At 36.4% G+C, this 21,433-nt stretch overlaps 1 protein-coding gene across 4 annotated transcripts in view; it reads right to left on the reverse strand.

Moving 5' to 3' along the window:
• The window catches only part of TENM1 (teneurin transmembrane protein 1), a 913,380-nt gene that overhangs the window by 266,575 nt on the left and 625,372 nt on the right, over nt 1-21,433 (reverse strand). For all 4 annotated transcript variants that reach the window (XM_014544957.1, XM_005872712.2, XM_014544958.1 and 1 more), the window contains 5 exons: nt 11,485-11,684; nt 10,023-10,233; nt 5,114-5,215; nt 3,540-3,734; nt 503-703 (listed from right to left, as the gene is read on the reverse strand). In XM_014544957.1, coding sequence (XP_014400443.1) covers nt 503-703; nt 3,540-3,734; nt 5,114-5,215; nt 10,023-10,233; nt 11,485-11,684 — 909 coding nt within the window. The remainder of the gene's footprint in view (nt 1-502; nt 704-3,539; nt 3,735-5,113; nt 5,216-10,022; nt 10,234-11,484; nt 11,685-21,433) is intronic.

The following is a 21,433-nucleotide window of genomic DNA, read 5'->3' on the forward strand; positions in this document are numbered from 1 at the left end:
GCATGACTAGGGGTGGCATCGCAACCTCCCGATCCTCCCTGCTCTGTGCATGACAAGGGGCAGCGCCCCAACTCCCCAATTGGCCCTGCTCTGAGCCCGACCAGGGGCTGCACCTAGGGATTGGGCCGGCTCCTTCCTCGGGGCCAGTGGCCAACCTCCTGGGTCCCTCCCTCTGTCCCTATCCCCGGCCAGCAGGCCCTGATCAGCCTGCTGCCCGCCCGCCACTGTGGCAGTTGGCCCCTCCCCCTGGGCTGGCAGGTCCCAACTGCCCGATGAGGCCTGGGCCCTGGGCTGGGATGGGGAACTGGGTGTGGGTGGTGGTAGACACAGGAATTTTGTGCACCAAACCTCTAGTGTTGTATATAAAAACCCAGTAAAATACTAGCCTAGGAAACACCTAGAAGCCCCTTACAATGCATGAAAGGCATACAAATGAGACTTTAATGAATACTACCTTAAGGCAAAGACCTGGGAGTGGAGGAAGGAGACAATTCCAATGTACCTGTTGAGCAGTCCGATCCTGTCCACTTGGGGTCACAGCTGCACATTCCAGTGTCCAGAATAAAAGTGCCATGTCCTGAGCACTGCTCTTGACATATAGGAAGTGGAGTTTCACAACTGATTCCACCCCAACCAGTAGAACAGTGACATTCTCCTTTCACACAGATGCCATGGCTGGAACACATTGGGTCTAAGCAGTCCTCTGAAGGCCCAAGAAAGGAGGAAAGATTAAAATGAACAGGTATGGCCATTATATGACACTGAGATATTCACATTGATTTCCTAATATCATGCCATTTCTGCTGTTTTAATTAGGCAATACTATGACTCAGGTCAACACTGTGTTCAAAATAGATTATTAACATTTTAAAATATCATTAGATATCATAAAGATTGCATCCTAAATTTAGAAAAAAGAAACATGTATGTTGTGTGACATTATTAGTAGTGTGTAGCACTCCCACACAAATGGGTGAGTGGATCAGTGAGGGCCTTCGATAGGAATTCCTCAGCTTTGAAAAAAAAAACGCTCAAGAATTTTTGGTGAGTCATTTCTTGTCTTTTCTGAAATTGGAATCATAGCTCCCAGAAATGCCTTTTACTTGATGTGTCTAGAGAAGTTGATATAGTTTAAGTTTGAATTATTCAAGGTATTGACGCAGTGACTGCTGAAGCATTGAAAATGCAACATATTAAAAATTCTTTTCGTGTGGCTTCTCCTTCTATCAGGACACAGTGACAGTGTCTACTGTTTTAGAATATCACAGACTCAATTATTTTTGCCTGTGATTCTGTGAGTCTGGAAATTTTTTAACACATGTATAATTTTTAGAAAATACATATATATTCATATATATACACACATACAAATATATAAACTGTATTGAAAGTAGATTCCAATGCTTGTCTTGGGGAGAATTGTTTTATGCTTTTAATTCAATCACCATGGAAAATGGGAAAGTTGATTTCCCAACTTTTAGTCTTCCCATACAAATAAGATGAAACAAAATGATTTACTACGATGCAGATGTATGCTTTGAATTACTTCTCCAGCAATGAAAAAAGACGGATACAATTTGCTACCATTTGCAAGACTGGCTTAGTTTTAGGCTGTGGTGTGGCCTTGGAACAGAGGAAGTTTAAACAAGCATATATTTAGTGTAATTGCCATTATAATTAGCCCATGATCTCATTAGCGCAATGCTTCAATACCTGAGCTAATCAGCAAATAACTATCAGAAGGTACACCTCATTCTATTATTTCATTATTTGGAGGGAAAGGAAAAGTCCAAAGTATAAAATGTCATTTTAGAAGAAGGCCATTTGATTATATAAAATATAATACTTTGAATAAATAAGATTTAACTTAATATAATTTCTTTTATTAAAAGGCCACCTTCAATGAATATGTAAGTTATGCTTAAATCAGAGGCATAAAGTTGTATGGCTGAAGGGGCCAGGCAGGTGACAAACTGGAATAAATGATATGGGCTGGATGTAAGAAAATGGAGTGTGTTGGGAGTGAACTGAGAGAAGTTTAAAGGAAGCTGCTGCTTCTTAGCTCCAGTTGATTGCCACCATGTAGGAATGTGAGCCCAGGGTTATCAGAGTTTCGTGTTGTTCACAAGAGGCTAGAAATAGAGATTTTTATATGACACTTCTCTATTTAAATGTTGGCAAATATGTCACATTACACAACAAAAACACCACCACCATTATGCGAATCAAACAAGGCCCATCTATAAGCTCAGGTTAGGCTGTGGGCTCCTGGTCTGTGATGTCTGACTTAAAGCATTTTTTTAATATTGTGTTTGAAGTTTACAGTGTCAAATATGGTATTCCATGCTATCTTGGTTATTCTACAATTTTTTTTAGTGATGCCTAGAACACTATATCCTTTTTCAACTGTTTATGTAATTTAAATAAAACGGTTTGAATTCATTAGGTTAGTTTTCTTGGCAAATTGTAGATGTTGTGATAGCACCATTTTGGGGGGTAAGTAAGTGTGACCATATAGCATCTGAATTTACAACTTAAATATCATGATTACAGTTGGATAGCATACAAAAAATTTCCAAAAGTAACTCAGGCACTAGGGTGCCTAGACTAGTCCCAATGCCATTCATTGGAACAGATAAAATCTTCACACCAAAATTCTAGTACTGCTAATGGGAGGTGAAAAGCTAAACTCTTGCTTGCTCACGGAGCAGAATGAGATTAAACCCTTTAGAATGCTGTGTAATAGTCTTAATGAGCCATCTTTAAAAAGCAATTATAGTGCATTTTCAGCTGCTTCTTTCCTGAACAATAGTTGTGATGAGACCCTCTCCCATGGTAATGGTTTAATATTATTTCTGAAATCACTCTTATTTGAGGAATGTAGCATGAAAAAGGCCTGATTACTACTAGTAAACTTATTTTTCCAATGTGTCTCTTTAAATGATAAAACTATTGCCATTTCAAAATATGTCTTTTGTGTGTAAAGGCTCCTTTGGGGTGAATTTTAATATAAAGGCACTTCCTTGAAACTCATTAGTGATTCCTTAGGCATGGAGGTCAAGTTTATCATGAGCTATGTAAAAATAAATAATATGAAGCAATAATAATGGTAATTAAAAATCATTCCCAAAGAAAACATTCATAAAATGGTTCCAAATGTGCATATATTTTTTATTATGTGCTTTAATGTAAGATGTAGCCTACTGCACTCTGTAATAATGAAAGCATATGAATTAACACCTAAAATCATCAATATGGAAATTCTCAAGTTATAAAACAATGTTAAAATGAGGGGGATATGCCATTTTTCATTACTACTCTGCAAGGGTCACAGACATGGCCTCATGTTAACATTAGAGACTGTCAGGAGAGACATGAGCTCCCCTGACTTCAACCCCCTCCTCCATGTACAAAGCAGATATATTGAGCACTGATGGGTTGCTATGACCACTTATTTCTCTACTAGAAGCATAGAATGGTGCCTTGGACAATTCAGTGGGAGAAAAGCCTAAAGCAGTAGATGAAAATGGGGCTCTGACCTTCCTCGCATATTTCTCCTTTGTATCCTGGCACACAGATGCAGACTCCCATGATGCAGGTGCCATGACCAAAGCACGTTGGGTCAATGCATTGTTCTTCTGGAACATCGCACTCTGGCCCCTTCCAGCCATTTCGGCAGACACAGTGTCCTTTCTCGTATTCTCCATTCCCACCACATAGCACAGGGCACGAATCTGAAGATTGGAAAATGAACTTGTAATGTTTTCATAATGCTTTTAAAATCTCCAACAAGCAATTCTCTATTGATTCTTGTATAATATATTAGGCAAAAAAAAATTGTACTATTTCTGTCTTGGCCCGTATTAAATAGGCACATGTTTATGATTATAAACAGAATTTGCCTTTCTTGGGGTGAGATAAAGATAAATTATAAAACTATCCTGAGTGGAGAAATTATTTCAGGCATTTGATTTTGATTACATCATAAACTTAGATAATAATAATTATTATCATTAGTATAAGCTAGGGATTTTTTTCTCTTATGGCTTTTCTTTCTCAAGAAGATATATGCTACTTTTAGAGGGGGAAACAGAAAATTTGAAAAAAGTAATACATGGGGAGTTATTCATTTTACAGAATGTTATCTTTAAAAATTGCACATTTAAAAAGATCTATGCTGGAGAGATGTCTACACACACAACACATCGTGCAGACCTTTAGTAGAACACTTTCTCTGCTTCGTCATTGTTTGTCTCCCTACTGAAACTGTGGACTCCTTAAGGGGAGGACCTGTATCTTCTGTCTTATTTTTTATTACCAGCCATCATCTTCACTCCTGCCCCCACTTCCTCAAGATCCATTACGGGACTGGGAACCTAGCAAGTGCTATAGAATTCTCTATTGAATAGAATTTATCCTAAAGAAATTAAGTGGTTGAGAAACCTGAGATTAAAGTACTAGCAGACTGAGAACTTTAAGAACACAAAAAATATGCAGAAAGCATCTCTAAAGTCGTAAGTGTAAGCCTATGGGAAAACATGATGTGATTTACCTAAAGCTTTTCAAGGATTAAACTGTGGGCAAGTCTAGGAAATGGTCAAGTTTGCTAAGTTGAACTTCTGACTTTCTAGTCTTTACTTTCTAGGTTACTTGCCCATTTGATTGCCCACTCGGTCCAGTTTACATGGAAGTGCATAAACAATTAACTACTTTGCCTAACTCTTAAAGTCCATCCATTATGAATGAGTTTATGCAGGACATGGAAGTATCAAGTAGCGGTTGGGTTAGATGATCTAGGTATAAATCCCATCTGTTAGGTAACCCTGGTTAAGTTATTTCACCTCTCTGAGGTTGTTGCTTTGCCCATAAAACTGGGATAATAACAGATATACCTCGTAGGACTATGATAGGAAGTAGGAATTAAAAGACATAACACAAAGTTTTTAGAATAGTTCCTGGTGGAATAAGTGCTCAACTTTTGGTAGTGGCAGTGGGCAGTGTTGCTGTTATTACTGCTGCTACCATGACCACTACTGCCACTCCTCCTCCTCCTCCTGAGTTCTCAAATGACATCCATTTCCCTAAGTCAATCAGAAAAACAGAGCAACATTACCTCTAGCACAGTCAGGCCCAAGGAATCCTGGGAAACAATGGCAATGGCCAGAGATACACTCTCCATTTCCATTGCAATTAGTCGAACAGTCATCCATTATTTCTATTAATAAAGAGAAAAAGACAAAAATGAACAAATCTACAGACTACAGAGTCCTTAATTTTTTTAAATTGTAAAAACTCTGGGCCTATAACATTCTTGCCCTTTGCTGTCTACAGAGAACTTACTATTTAAAATCAGATGTCAAAGATTTCTGTAAGATGTCACATGTAGTTCCAAATTATTAAAAGCACCCTGGAGTTGCTGAATTGGCTATTCAAGGGTAGAACTAAAAACCAATCTCATCTCTAAAGTGCATAAAGGGTCTAGAAGAATTATATTCTCATGAGACATTCGTGATAAAGTTAAAAATGTACTAGGATTATAGGACATTTCTCAAAAGCAAAGTGGGCTTCAAAATGTAACCAGAAGACTAAGTCTACTGTTTATTTTTCAGATTTAGGTTGTAGTAAATGACATTGTCTTCTCTAGCACTTTAAAATGTTTAATCTACTATCTCGACAGCTTAAATATGATAATCAGTATTTCATTTTCATTAATAAGTGACAATGGAATGCTTTTAAAGTAAGTGTTCATATTAAATTCACCACCACTAAAAGCATTGGAACCTAAGTATTTTGTTGAGAAATGCTTTCTTGACTGTAAATGCTTATCATTTCTCTGCCACTAATTTCCCTTCAATCCATTCTTAGAGAAGAATAGGCTTTAGGGGAATTGAGAAGGTTTTAAAGGTGCCCATAGGTAGTTCTGGTGCCATAAAGATATGCACTGTAACAGAACTTGGGCAAGTCTTCAGGTATTCTAATTGAAAAAGTATAAAGTTATACAGAAGCCAGTTTCTGACAATGATTTTAAAAATTATAATGTTGTACATCTGAAATTTACATAATGTTATTAATCAATGTTACCTCAATAAAAATTAATTAAAAATTAAAGTGTTTCTAATTTAAAACTGTATTTGCATACATAATAGTGTTAAATTCCAAGTCCATGAACTATGATGATATGCATATTTTACTCTTGTAGTTTTTTTAAAAAATCATCTTTTCATTACTATTTTCTGTAAGTTTTCTATACTTAGCAATCTTGGATTCCTAGTTTTATGTTCTGGTCTATTAAACTCATGCTTCTCATATGCACCAGTTTTTTCTTTTCAATCCAAATTATCTACTTCATCTAGTTCCACTTGGATAAGCTATTTCCAATTAAAACAAGATATCCTAGGAAGTAGTCTTAACATCTTCCTCTGAACTATGATAATTATATTGAGGGTCAAGAAATAGCATTTCTTCAATGGAGGTTTTTTGACTACCTGTATCAGTAGAATTACTTGAGGTGCTTACAATGCAGATGCCTGGGCTTCACTCCAGATCCACTAAATCTGTCTCTGAGGAATGTGGCCCAGTAATCTACATATTAACAAATACAGCAGGTGATCCTGCAGGTTTCCACCACATTGAAGCCTCAAAGAATGAGTACAAATGCTTCAAATAAACTTCCATAGTTAGAAAATTTATGATCTAGATTTGGAGCTCTGCCCTGGGTAGAATAAATGCTAGAGGAAGGAAATGGTATCTAGTCTAATTAGGGGATTCTTAGAAAGCTGAGAATGAATCCAGTGGCTGTGTGGGTAGCCATCCTATTATCAATTGGATGATGGCATTCTTCTCCACCCCATGTGAATACATGAGCTAGCCTTTTGTAGGTTTATGATGCTCTGTTCTTTTATCACTGTTTTAGACAACTGAACTGGATAAGAAATTGACACTTGGCATTTCTGAACTACAACTTGACTGGTGAGAATGTAACATTTGACAAAGAGCTAACCATTTTTAACTCATTAAACCTTTATTTTCAGAAAGTTATTAATTTATTTAAAAGGTCATTATAAAAAGCACAAAGAGTCCTTTTTTACATTCTAAGATGGAACAATTATTTCTCTATTTTCTACTTATCTAACTTTTTTATACTAAGCAGTAGTGGCAGTTTTTAAATCTATATTTAGATTTCCCCTGTCTGGATGGTTAATAAGAGGCCATGGAGGAAGATGTGAAACGTAAAAAAAGTTGAATTTCATTTCACACCAGTTCCTATTGACAACTTTATGGAAGTAGTCTTATGGGAATGTAGCTATTGTAGAAAAGATATTTAATAAAGTTTGCTATCAAAATAAATAAAAATTCCTACATCTTATTGAATTATCTAAAAGCTATCCCTGGGCCCACTGTTGCACAGGGCTTAACACCAGCAACACAAATGAGAAGAAAACACATTATAGGAGGTATTGGAAGCTGCTATCTCCACAGGGTGTCAAAGAGACATTGGGACAGTCTAGGGACTCCAGGAAGAGGATGGCTACAACAGGATCGCCTAAATAGCCAGTAATGAAAAATAATACATTTTCCTATTTATGTTGGCCTCCAGGAAACTTTGCCTTCTTTCTTTTAAAACTTACTGCAGAATCACTTCCTAGACAGCAGTTCATTAGAGCAGAGAATCATTTTAAAGTTCTATGCTTACAGTTCTGTTCTTATACTAGAGTCTAAAGCCTCTTCATATCTGTGTCTGCACTGATGATGTGTTGCTTTTGGCAGGTTTTCTCGTAAGAGCAACTAAAGATAATTCATAATCTATGGAATGAATGTTCTAAAGGGCATGGGCTTTGGAAATAGGCATATTGGGTGTCTCAAATCTCAATTTTGCCACTTGCTGGGCTGTGAGACTTTACCAAATTATTTACTCATTCCAGGCCTCTGTTTTCTTATTTGTAATATTACTATCATTATATCTGTGCTGTCAGGGTTGTGATGAGAATCAAACAAGATAACTGAATGTAAAGCATCTAGTGCAGTGCTTGGGGCAGAGTAGCACTCCATATACGATCATGTTACAGAGCAGACTGACTGAGATTATGGGATACTGACAACTCTGCCCATACTACTGGGAAATAGTATATATTAATGTAGATCTATGTTAGTCATTTAATAAATGTTGGTTATGAATACTGTCTGGAGCCTTATTAGTAGCAGACCAAATAGAGTTAAGCTCAATCAACTGATTCTAGTATTATGAATACAGAATAAGCAATATTTAGAATAAATTCACACAAAATCTTATTTTGTTCAAGCAAATATTTTAGTCTCTTTTCACTAAAATTAACATAATTTATAAAAACATTAAAAATTAGTTGGGAGAATTTAGAGTAAATAACTTACATACTTTTGATTTTTTTGGAAATTTACTTGGATTCTCTTTAAGTAGAATTATAGGAGAAATGTTTATCTTATTTCTAATATCAAAAGACAACAGAAAAGTAAACAAACTGACTTGCATAAGGGAAAAACTAGTATGGTGTTGCATAGAAAAGTGACAGCTTAATATCTGGATAATAACACTTATATTTCAAAGATCAGGTTCTTTTTGGGAGGAAGTAAGGGATAGAAAAAAAACCACCTCCAAGCATGTCTCTGGATCTATTGACTTTTTAAAAGGTAAATAGTTTGGTTAGTATTTTAATTTAAGCTTAGGGGCAAGGATATCTGGAAAAGAGAAAAATCTTCACAAGTATTTTAGATCTCATAACTCATTGTCAATTGCCTTATCAAAATTGGGCCTGGATAGAAAAATACCATGTAAGTTCTGTGTCTGTTGAATCTGCCCCAACGAGTCCATGAGTGGCAAAACAGTGTCATGACTGAAAATATTTTTTCCAATTTAACAAACACCTTTTCTTTTAAAGATATAAAATCAGTAAAGTATTTCAATAGGGGAAAAATAATTAGTGCATTTTTACTACCTTTCTGATTACTTTAGAAGAAAGTTTTTGATAAACTTATGGATGGAATACCATTTTCTACTGACTCAAGGTCTTCAGCATAGAGTAAAAATAGAACATAATTGTTATAAAGAGCAGATGGTATATCTATTAACAGTCAATACATCTTCCTAAACATATGGTTGAACAGATTAACTAAAGGATAAATGGTGAGAGCTGTATAGAAAACTGACAGCTGCAAAACATTTTCTCTTCTTTTAACAGACGAGTATTTTAGGAAAATTCACACAATAAAATACTGTGTCAATGAGTTGTTTATCCTCAGGGCTCTAAAATTGCTAAAAAGCTCAGCTTTATTCACACAAAGGGTCAAGGGGAATGCATTCACCAAAAAAAAAATGACAAGAGTGAGATGTTTCTGACTAACTAGGGTGAACTGTGAATAAGAGTGGGTGAAGACATTGTATTAAAAAGAACATGTTTTAAAAGACCCTGAGAACACCAAAAGAGACATTGTGATGATTTTGAAATGAAAAAATTCTAAAAGAAATGGCTTTAAATGACCCAAGTTATTATTCTTTCAGACTCTTCTTTAAGTACTGTCAGGTTGTATTTTGAAACATTAAAGATTGGTTCTAGAATCAGTCATTGTAAAGAACTGGACTGATGCAAGTTTTTCCATTTTAAAAGGTGCTTATTTGTTTTTTTTGTTTTTAATAGGTCTTGAACTAACAGAGGTTCCCCTGCTTGGACCCTTCTTCACCGAAGTTGTCTTATGTAGCCTCAGTAACAATGTCATCCAGGTAATTATTTCTATTGAAAACATACAAAACAGTGTATGGCAAATATCTTAAAATAGCAGCAAATAATGGAGCTTTTAAAAACTCTTAATCAGCATTGAAACAACATTAATGACAACAACAATATAAGCCTTTCTCATAGTGACCTATCCTGAATAATGAGTTTAAGGCAGAATGAGCAATAAGCTTAAATAACATCTGTATTACTTTAATCACTGATTGTGTCTTTCTAGAGTTATACTGTCAATTCAAAATAATAGCCAAGGCAGCTTACCAATTGCTGTAGTTAACACAAATACTTGTTCCATCTTTTTGCCATCATTGTAAAATGCCAGATACCAAGGCCCTTGGTCCATGTACTCTATGAAGCCTGTCTCCTGCAGTGAGGTTAAGATCAGGTTCCGAGGGGAATGCTGGCTATCGTCAGAGCCCTTGGAGTCTTGCTTCACCAGTTGCTTTCCATCCATTAACTTTACGAAATCAAACTGGAACAAATATGAACACAAATATGAGCCTCTGCTTTTACTTCTTGACTGACAGACATCTCTAACTTCATTGCCCTATTTCATACTTCTTTGCTTTGGAGGCAGGCAAGAGGAAGATGAAGTTATTAATTTTTAAGTAAATTTAAACCCAAAAGAATATTATTAATTCTGAGGGGAAAAGCCCCACTATACTTATAAATGTTATAAACCTCTCAGTTTTGGAGTATTCAAAATAGTCATTTAAAAATAAATAAACCAAGAAATAGAAATATATTTTGTTTAGTATTATGCAAGAGAATCTTGATATTTTACCATACTGTCTGATAGAAGACAGTTGAAACCACACATTCCCCTCAGAAATGTTACCATGACCTTCCCTACAAATTATTAAAGTTTTATACATTTTTTAAAAACAAATGAGTAAACAGTCAAACTTTGAAAACATTAATCATAATTTATTATTTTTGTAATAGCATATTTAAATATTCAAAGGACACTCTCCTTTTTATTCCTAATCAGTGGATAAGCACATGGCACATGTGTCCTTGAACATTTTCAATAGTCAGATTTGAATGGCATTCTAATCTCCTGCCTAGTCTGACCCAGAAGGGAAGGTTTGAACTACAGTTCTATCTTCTGAAAACAAAGCAAGCCCCAGATGGCTATGATTCCTTATGCTACTTCTTAGATGTAACAGGGTCCCAAATGGGTTCATGTGAGAAAGAGATAAGGAAAACAGAACGAGAGAAATTAGGTAGCTACAGTTTATAGAAGGGCATTGTAAACCATAGAGGTTTTACATATTTGAGTTATTATTAACAATAACAAGGAAACTTTTCTACTTGTAAGACAAAACCTGCCTTTTGACTCATTTCCATTATTGATATGCATTCCTTCATCTGGACAAGGGATCATGGGTGCACGGAACCAGCAAAGGGGGGTGTGGGCATCGTAGAAGTAAGATGAGGGGGTTGGGAAGGCTCATGGCCATCCTGTTCCAGGAAACAGGATTCAAGTTTCAAGGATACTTTATTAAACTCCCTTTTCTGAATCTGCTCTGCTGAATATGATCCCTTATTTCTTAATGGCATTTTTTTTCATTCGCTTTAGTGTGATTATTCTGGATATTGCTCATTGCAAAGATTGTCTGCCTTCACCTTTGACTCCCACACATGTTGCAGGTCACAATCCCCAAACTAGTCATCCCAGCACCCTTTAAAAGGGTCAAGAAATACCTGTAATATCAAATACCTGGGTATGTGTAGGTGGAATGTTTCTTCTGCCATAAATTCCCAGCAGAGAGTCCTTGGCTAAAGAAATATTGAATTTCAGATATATTGGATGGTGGATAGTAATCTGGAAACGCCAGAATAAGCCAGGAGGAATGGTCTGCATGACCTGTGCACCAATGTCAACTTCTCCAGTGTCTATTGCTCGGCCCTTCTGAAATACTGGTTTTAAAAGTAAAGAAAATTACACACAACATTAATCTTAATTTATAAAGCAATGGTTTTTAGTTTTTCAAGAACAGATACATCAAAATGACTTACTCAGATCTTTCTTACTCCCCACACCACCCATATGTCAAGGCTTTACCCAAATTAAATATCTTCCAAGCAGCCCTCCCTAACCAACCACTATATCAGTCTCTCCCTTATATTAAACTGCTATTGCATTTATTTCCATCATTTGATTCATTTTAACCATTATTTACTGAATGCTGCCCCAGAAGCTGCAAGAGATACAAAAATGAGTAAGATGCAGTTCTTGCTCTCAAGGAGCTTTGAATATAAGAGATAAAATAGGACAAGTACACAAATAACCACGTTGTAAAAGAAAATAAGTACTCTGGTTATTCAAAGGGGGGAAAGGTATTCAGTTGGAGGATACTCTTCATTCCTAGCTGTCTCTATGCCCTTTATCTTCCTTTATGTTTCTCCCTAGTACTTATCACCACCTAACATATAACCTGTTTTACTTATATACTGTTATTGCCTATTTTCTCCCAGTACAATATAAGCTCCATGAGGCTGTAGCTGTTTTGTTCATTGCTTTATCCTCAGTAACTAGAAGAAGGTGGGCAAATAGTATATGATCAGTACATGTTTTCTCAATAAATGAACGAACCAGAAAAGGGTATTTATGGGAAGTGGTATTTAATATGGGCCTTAAAAGAGGGAGAGGATTTCAACAGAGCTGTTGGGAAGTTTGTTCCACATGGAAGGAGCAGCTTGAACCAAAGCAAAGAGGAGAGAAAATTGTAAAGCTAAGTTATATATATAGATGAGCAGTTGGAGATAGGGATGGAGGGAAAGGACGGAATCACATTTTATAAGGTCTTGAGTGTCAGCCCTAAAGGGTTTATTGAATAAAGAATGGAAAGCCACTGAAGGTTTTTAAGAAGAGTCGAGAAGTCTGGATGCATTAGAAAGGCTAACCTTAAGGCAGAAGATAGGATGATTAAGCAGGAAGACACAAGAATGATACAGGCATTATGGGGCAATAACTTGGTAAAATTACATTAAGATCTAAATTTGAAAAAAGTACATCCTAGCCAATTGTAAAATAAACAAGTAGTACTATGCCAAATTAACATGATGCTAAGTAAAATAAGCCAGTCAGAAAAAGACAAGTACCATATGATTTCACTCATATGTGGAATTTAATGAACAAACTGAACTAAGAAGCAAAATAGACACAGACTCATAGAGAAAAAGCAGACAGATCTGATAAGGTAAGAGTGATGTGGGAAAGGGGGGAGGGATTGAGCAAAAAGAGAGAAAGAACTCATGGACAGAGGACAGTATAGTGATTGTGGGGGGAGAGGTGGTGAAGGTGGAAGATTGTATAGGGAGGAATAAAGGGGTCAATAATTATGTAAAAATAAAGAAAAAATAAATTTAAAAGGATTAGGCACAACAAAGAGAAAAAAATCAATGAATTGAAAAGGCAACCTATCAAGCTAAATATCTGAAAAGGGGTTAATATCCAAAATATATAAAAACTCATACAACTCAATTATAAAGAAGCAAATAATTCAAATTAAAAAAATGGGCAAAGGACCTGAATAGACATTTTTCCAAAGAACACACAAATGATCAATAGGTATATGAAAAGGTGCTCAACATCACTAATCATTGTAAAAATACAAATCAAAACTACAATGAGATATCAATTCACACCTTTTAGGTTGGATATTATAAAAAAGGCAAGAGATAACAAATGTTGCGAGGCTGTAGAGAAAAGAGAAGCCTTATATTCTGTTGATGGGAAGGCATAATGGTAAAGCCATTTTGGAAAACAGAATAGTGGTTCATCAAAAAATTAAAAATTGAACTACTGTATGACCCATTAATCGTACTCCTGGGTATATATCCAAAGAAACTGAAATAAGGATCCTGAAGAGATATCTGTACACCCACATTCACTGCTACATTATTCGCAATAGCCAAGATACAGAAACAACCTAAATGACCTTTGATGGATGAATAGATAAAAAATGTGATACACACACATATACAAAATAAGATAATGGAATATTATTCACTCATGAAAAGAAAAAGGCAATCCTGCTATTTGCAACAAAAATGGATGAGCTTGGAGAGCATTATGCTAAGTTAAATAAGCCAGAAAAAGACCAGCATTGTACAGTGTCACTTACATGTGGAATCTAAAAAGAAAAAGCTGATTTTATAGAAATAGAGAATAGAACAGTGGTTGCCAGCACTGGAAGGAGGGGCAAATGGGGTGATATAGGTAAAAGGGTGTACATTTTAAGTTATAAGAAGAAGTTCTGAGACTCTAAAGTTTAGACTATAGTTAAAAATATGGTATTATATACTTGAAAGTAAATCTTAAGCATTCTCACCATAAACACAAAAAGAGTTGACTATGTTAACTATATGAGGTGATGGATGTGTTAATTATCTTGATCTTGGTAATCATTTTACAATGCATATGTTTTTCAAATTATCATGTTGTACACTTTAAATATAATATAATTATACTTCTCAGTTAGTCCTCAATAAAGTTAAAAACAAACACATATTACCTGGGAAGTATAAAACTGGATTATCCCAAATAATGGTACAAATATCAGTCAACTTCAGGTTATTATATATTTAAAAATCTTACTGTAATTTTAAGTGTAAATATTAAAAAGCAAAAAAGTATCTTCTGAAGTAGCATAGAGAAAATAAATCCAAGATAAAAATAGTTTAAACAAAAGAAGAAAAGGAAGACTAGAATGGTTAATTAGCAAACACAAAAGAGGGAAGATAACTTTCATATATCTATATCTATAATTAAATCAAAGAGCAATGAACTAAACGCTTGTGTTAAAATGAAAGAACCATCATTCCTAATCAAAAGGTAAAACCGAATTACATGTTTTGTATACAAAATATATCTAAATATAGAGTTGTAACAATAAAAAGTTATTTCCCCAGAAAGGAAAGGGGAAAAAAAGTGGAACGAAGACAATGTAAAGGAAAATACTATAGCAGAGCTCCTCAAAATTGAATGGGCATAAGAAGGGGGTCTTGATAAAATGCAAATTATGATTCTCTTGGTCTGAGATTTGATATTTCAAACAAGTTCCCATTAATGCCCATGTTTAGTGGTCCACAGCCCACACATGGAGAGGCAAAGTTCTTTCGACATTGGGACACTAGGTATGGGGGCTAAGGCAAGGTCAAAATCAACCCCACGGTTATGAGTTTGGGTGACTTAATGTTGGTAGCAAAAACAAGAATCCTAGACCTAGTCAGTTTTGCTCAGTGGATAGAGTGTCAGCCTGCAGACTGAAGGGTGCCGGGTTCAATTCCGATCAAGGGCACATGCCCGGGTTGCAGGCTCAATCCCCAATAGGGAGCGTGCAGGTGGCAGCCGATTAATGATTCTCTCTCATCACTGATGTTTCTATTCTCTCTCTCTCTCTCTCTCTCTCTCTCAAATCAATAAACATATATTACACACACACACACACACACACACACACACACACACACACACACACAAAGAAGACTCCTAGAAGGAGATGGGTTGTGTGAGAGGATGTTGAATTTGGACCATCAGATCTTTATTATTTATTGCCATATTTTCTAGTGATTTCTGACATGCTACTTTAATATTTATTTCTGTGGAATTCTTTATTATGTGGTGGGGGGGGGGGGGGGGAGAAAAGGGATACAAGAGGATTGACTTGATCTTAAGCAAGGCGGATTATCCTCATGAGGGCAAGTTCAATTCGGCCTCATTTCACATTGCCTTCATATTTTCAGCCATCAACTTCTTCTCCACACCAAACACAGTTTAAAAACACACATGGTCTCTATCCTTTGTGCTTACCTGCTGTGAAATTAACATCCCATTAAGAAACACACCTGCAGTGGCTTTATTCAGAGGCCAAAGTCTTACAGCTTTTAACTCCCTAAAATATCTCCATTATTGCTTTTTGTGTTAAGGCCAAGAGTAATAACTATTTTAAGAATGTTCACTGTTAACTGTTAATAATACCTTTCAAATGCAATTTTGAACATAATTATGTATTACAGGACACACAATTTTATGGAATTGACATTTATAATAAAATATGCCCTTTGAGATGATGAATGACCAACTGAGGACTTTATTTTTCACTGAAGGTTACTTTTTTCCATGTCAGAAAGAAAAGTGTGGTCCCCAAAGGGTTGATTCAACATTTAACTCTTAATGTCCTGAAGGTGACAAATGTCTTCAATGAGCAGGCAATTAAGAGTCTGTGTTTATATGGACATTTACTTCTCTTCTCCACTTAATGTTCAGTTTGTTCAACTGCTTTCCTCATTGGAGGCTTTTACCACTTCATAATATGCATCATTTGGTCATGCAAACAATATTAAAAATATAAAACACTTTTAAAGGATTTAGGTTTAGCAAACACTATTTTAAAGGTGCTGCAAACAGCCTTTAATGAATACAGACACCGTCATTTCTAAAAAATCAAGGCAAAACTGGCTGATGGACATTAACCTTTATATACGAGCCTTACCAAATGCTACACTATCTCTTCCGTCTGACTTTATAGCACCATATATTGCATAATGAGGCTACTTAAATGTTATTCACTAAATCAAATGAAACTCGTGAAGTTATGTTGCTGGAGTTTCCTGGTTATTAGCATTACTAAATATCCGAAGCATATAATCGTAAGACATTTATAAAAATAATTTTAACAGAAGATGGTCTTACCCTTTGAGAGCTTGCATCATAGTTAAGGCAAGGTAGGCGAAGAGAAATGACAACATGAATGAACATGTGGATATAATTTAAATAAAAATAGCAAAGCAAGCTATTTTTGGTAAGTTGCAGCGTTTTGGTATTAGAGAAGAGAAATTCTCACAGCTTGCAGATGGAAAATTTTGCAGCCTCTAACCTTTTGGAGCTTAGTGCATCAGAGAGGAAGGTATCTCCTTGTTAGTAGTTTATATCACTAAATAGCTGGCTCTATTTTATCTTCTCCTAAAATTAGTTTTGAATTACAATGTAGTGATGATTAGTTCCTTTATTTCATTATTTTCTTAATGTAGCTTAAAGTTGGATACTAAAGAGGAAAAAGTTTCGTGCAGAAAAACAGCATGTAATGTGATTTTAGGAAGAAATTCTGCATCAATATAGGTAACTGGAATAATTTTGGCCAAACTTACCATTAACTTTGATCCTTCATTTGCAAATTGGCAGCAGCAAAGTTAAAATATTGTAGTGCTAAGGTACAGTTTTTGTAATATTCATGTTTTGATTGTCATTTAACCACTTATTTTACTGAAGCATATCAGAAGGCCCAGGAATACTGTATTCTCCAGTAACTTCCTTGCACAAATCCAAAATGAATTGCACAGAGCCACAGATAATATCATACTTTGCAGTACTGTAGTTATCACAGTCTCACCAATATCCACAAATTTAGTTTGTGCCAAGCACTCTCTTTTTTGGTTACAATACAGGCATCAGTTGCTGAGTGGGGAAAAACAATGGCAGATGGCTATGTTAAAGGATGGCAAACTAACTGATGGGAGTTAAGTTCAAGAAAAAAAGGTCAAGCTACCTGGAAGGTAAAAACTGGGGCCTGGAATTGGTGACAGACACTGCATGCAATGGCTGTTATTGACTAAACCAAGGCTTCATTACATCTAGACTCAGACACATGCCCGAATACTAATAACATTATTATAAACTAGGGGCTTGGTGCACGAATTCGTGCATGGGTGAGGTCCCTCTGGGTGGCCTGCAGGGATCGGGCCAAAACCCACAACCCAATGCCGCCCGCAACTCCTACCTGCCACTCCCACTCATCCTGGTCCCACTGTGCCTGCCATGGGCTTGCGTCCAATCAACCCCGACTGGGAGAGCTTTGTGCTGCCGCAGCAGCGCTCACCAGCCATGAGCCCTGTGTCTGGCGCCCTCCCAAGGGGAGTGGCCTGAGGGATCGGGCTGAAACTGGCTCTTCGACATCCCCCAAGGGGTCCCGAATTGCGAGAGGGCACAGGCCAGGCTGAGGGACCCCACCAGTGCACCATCGGGCTGGGAAGGGGCTGTGGAAGGGCTCCAGGGCATGTCTGGCCCATCTCACTCAGTCCCGATTGGCTGGACCCCAGCAACAAGCTAACCTACCGGTCGAAGCATCTGCCCCCTGGTGGTCACTGCACATCATAACGACTGGTCGACCAGTTGACTGTCTGCCCCCTGCTGGTCAGTGCATGTCATAGCGAGTGGTCGAGCAGCCTTAGTATATCATTAGCATATTACACTTTGATTGGTTGTTTGGTTGTTCTGCCATTCGATCTATTTGCATATTACCCTTTTATTATATAGGATAACACTAGAGGCCCAGTGCATGGATTTGTGTACCGATGGGGTCCCTCGGTCTGGCCTGTGGGGATAGGGCCAAAACTGGCTCTCCAACATCCCCTGAGGGGTCCTGGATTGCGAGAGGGCGGTTCTTGGGTGATACACCCTGGAATTGGGCTCCCTCCTTTCTGGTTCCAGGTGCATCACCCAAGAACTGCAGCTGCCAAGTCACCGCAGCTCGGTAGCCCCTGCATTGAGTGTCTGCCCCCTGGTGGTCAGTGTGCATCATAGCTACTAGTTGGAGCATCTGCCCCCTGGTGGTCATTTTGTGTCATAACTACTGGTTGGACGGTCAAATGGTCAGATGGTGGCTTAGGCTAAATAGTTGGTAAATGACTATATTCTGGATATATACACTTATTTTTCCTACTTAATATAGCTAGACATGTTGCATCCAATGATTCTGTGCAAAATTCAGTGGAACATTAGTAAAAGATACTGACACTTGGTCATGAAAAAGATTTCACTATCAGATACTTATATAAAAATGACTAGGGTTAAAGGCTGTAGTATTGTCCATGACAGCAATCTTAGTAGTCTTCTAAAAACATTTTCTAATTCCATGAAAATTAACTAAGCTAAGAAGATAATGCTTTAAAAATAAAGGAAATGTCCAAATAAACACACCTTAAGATCATATTTGCCCTTTACTTCACCCTATGGCACATTCAAAATCTCCAAAAAATAGAATCAAATGGCTTTGGTATGGTCTTTCACCTGAATTAGCCCTAGTGTGTTTCATGATTTACATACCATCATCTCTGTGTTCCTTCAAATACAATAATCATTTCACAGGAACAAGTCTTTGTGAAATTTAGAATATCAGTGCTTGAAACAAAATGGGGAAGTGAAATCAACCTATACTTCCAGTGATCAAAAGCAGCAGAGATGAAAAAGAACAGTGAAAACCAACCCTCTTCCATCTATGTGGCCTTGTATAATTTTCCTTATATGAACTGTTGAAGAGAAATATGTATTCAACTCTCAATTCTTCAGGGACAGATATTCCAGACTGTGTATTACACATGGCTTTTCATACTCATTATATAGTCCAGGAGTAGGTGGGAAAAAGAAAAGGAGGAGTGAACCTTGTACATAGTAGATACTTGGTAAATACTGTTTGTATGAATTAATAAAATAGTAAGCTTGATAATTTATTTTGTAATGTTGATAAGTTATTTTGACATTTCAGCACAAGGTATGGTGGGAGTAAGAGTTGAAACCATTTGCACACAGACACCTTTGGGAATTAACTGTGAATAACATATGTTAGAAATAAAAATCCCACTGTTACTGACACTGAAAATAGATAGCTGATTGTGTAAAAAAGTCCATTAACTAATCTTGCACTTGAGAAATATATTAGTGTATAAGTGTAAAGAGTTAGGTACAGACACTGAATGACTTCAAATTCCAGGACAGTAGCTTATCTAGTAATGTACACATTTTCTCAGTCAGAAGTGAAATGGAATTGTAAAAATCTAACCCTTAATGATGGGAACAATTTTGAATTACATTTTGACTCTGTATACCTATTTGTTGAACATATAATTTAAAAGACATGTCCTGGCCAATTTTGCTCAGTGGTTACAGCAACAGCCCACCCACTGATAGGTCTCAGGTTCAATTCCTGGTCAAGGGCATGTACCTTCGATTGCAGGTTCCCCAGCCCCAGTAGAGGTGTGTGCCGGAGGCAACCAATCAATGTGTCTCTATCATGTCAAAGTTTCTCTCTCTCTTCCCCCTCCTTCCTCCTTTCCACTCTCTCTAGAAATCAATGGGGAAAATATCCTTGGGTGATATATTCTTTTTGTATAAAAAAATACAAAAAGCACACAGCAAAAACCTCACATAATTCCCCTTTGAGAAGAATTTCATTTCAAGAACTTCCACTTTCCTAAAACATTTAAGGTTTCCTAGTTCTTCTGGTGTGGTCTATTGACTATTAAATAGTACAGTATTCACAAAAATTAGTTTTCAAATTTTAGGCTCTCCTGACTTGACATATAATCTCACACAGTGAAATATAAATTATGTTTGCAGAATCTCAGTATGCTGATTAAAAATGGCATAGGAAATAGCCAATCTCTTTGAATTTCTTTGGTGAAACTAGAATTGATATAAAACTCAAATTTATCAACACATTGTTATATGTTCGAACATATACTCAGAGTCATGGGTCAACATGAAATAAAATACCTTCTTAGAAATAATATTACCATATGCAAAAATAATATTCAAAACTTAATGAATATGGATATATGTAATGAAAAACTCAAAAATGAAATTGTAGAAAAATTTCATTTATAATATTATCAAAAATAATTAAAAACTTAGGGATAGATCCTTGGCTGGGTGGCTCAGTTGGTTGGAGTCATCCTATACACCAAAAGGTGGCAGGTTTGATTCCCAGTAGAGGTGCATATGGGAAGCAGCCAATTCAAATTTTTCTCGCATATTGATGTATCTCTCTCTCTCTCTCTCCCTCTTCCTCTCACTCTAAAAAACTCAATGAAAAACATATCTTTGGGTGAGGATTAAAAAATGAAAACAAAAAACTTGGGGATACATTTAATAAAATAAGTTGTAAGACCTGTACACTGAGAAATATAAGACATCATTGAAAGAAATTAAAGAAGATCTAAATAAATGGAAAGACATCTATGTTCATGGATCAAAAATTTTACTATTGTTGATAGCAATATTTACCACACTGATCTACAGATTGAATGCAATCCCCATCAAAATTTCAACTCCCATATTTGCAGAAATACACAAGTTGAGCTAAAATTTATATTGAAATGCAAGAAACCCAGAAAAACTAAAAGAATCATAAAAAATATTGAAGGTTTCACACTTCCTGATTTCAAAACCTGTAATAAAGCTGCAGTAATTGAGACAGGTGGTACTGGCATTAGAATAGATATATAGATCAATGGAATAGAATTGAGAGTCAAGGAATAAAACATCACATTTATAATCAACTAGTAGCCCGGTACACGAAATTCATGCACATTAAAAGGGAATTAATTGCCCTAACCAGTTTGGCTCAGTGGATAGAGCATTGGCCTGCAGACTCAAGGGTCCCGGGTTTGATTCCGGTCAAGGGCATGTACCTTGGTTGTGGGCACAATCCCAATGGGGAGTGTGCAGGAGGCAGCTGATTGATGTTTCTCTCTCATCGATGTTTCTAACTCTCTATCCCTCTCACTTCCTCTCTGTAAAAAATCAATAAAAAATATTTTTTAAAAAGGGAATTAATTAGCAGAGATATTTTAATATTGCTATTTGCCTTTTCTCTATAATAGAAGTG

The sequence above is a fragment of the Myotis brandtii genome, unplaced genomic scaffold (assembly GCF_000412655.1).
Source record: "Myotis brandtii unplaced genomic scaffold, ASM41265v1 scaffold39, whole genome shotgun sequence".
In the NCBI taxonomy this organism is placed as follows: domain Eukaryota; kingdom Metazoa; phylum Chordata; class Mammalia; order Chiroptera; family Vespertilionidae; genus Myotis; species Myotis brandtii.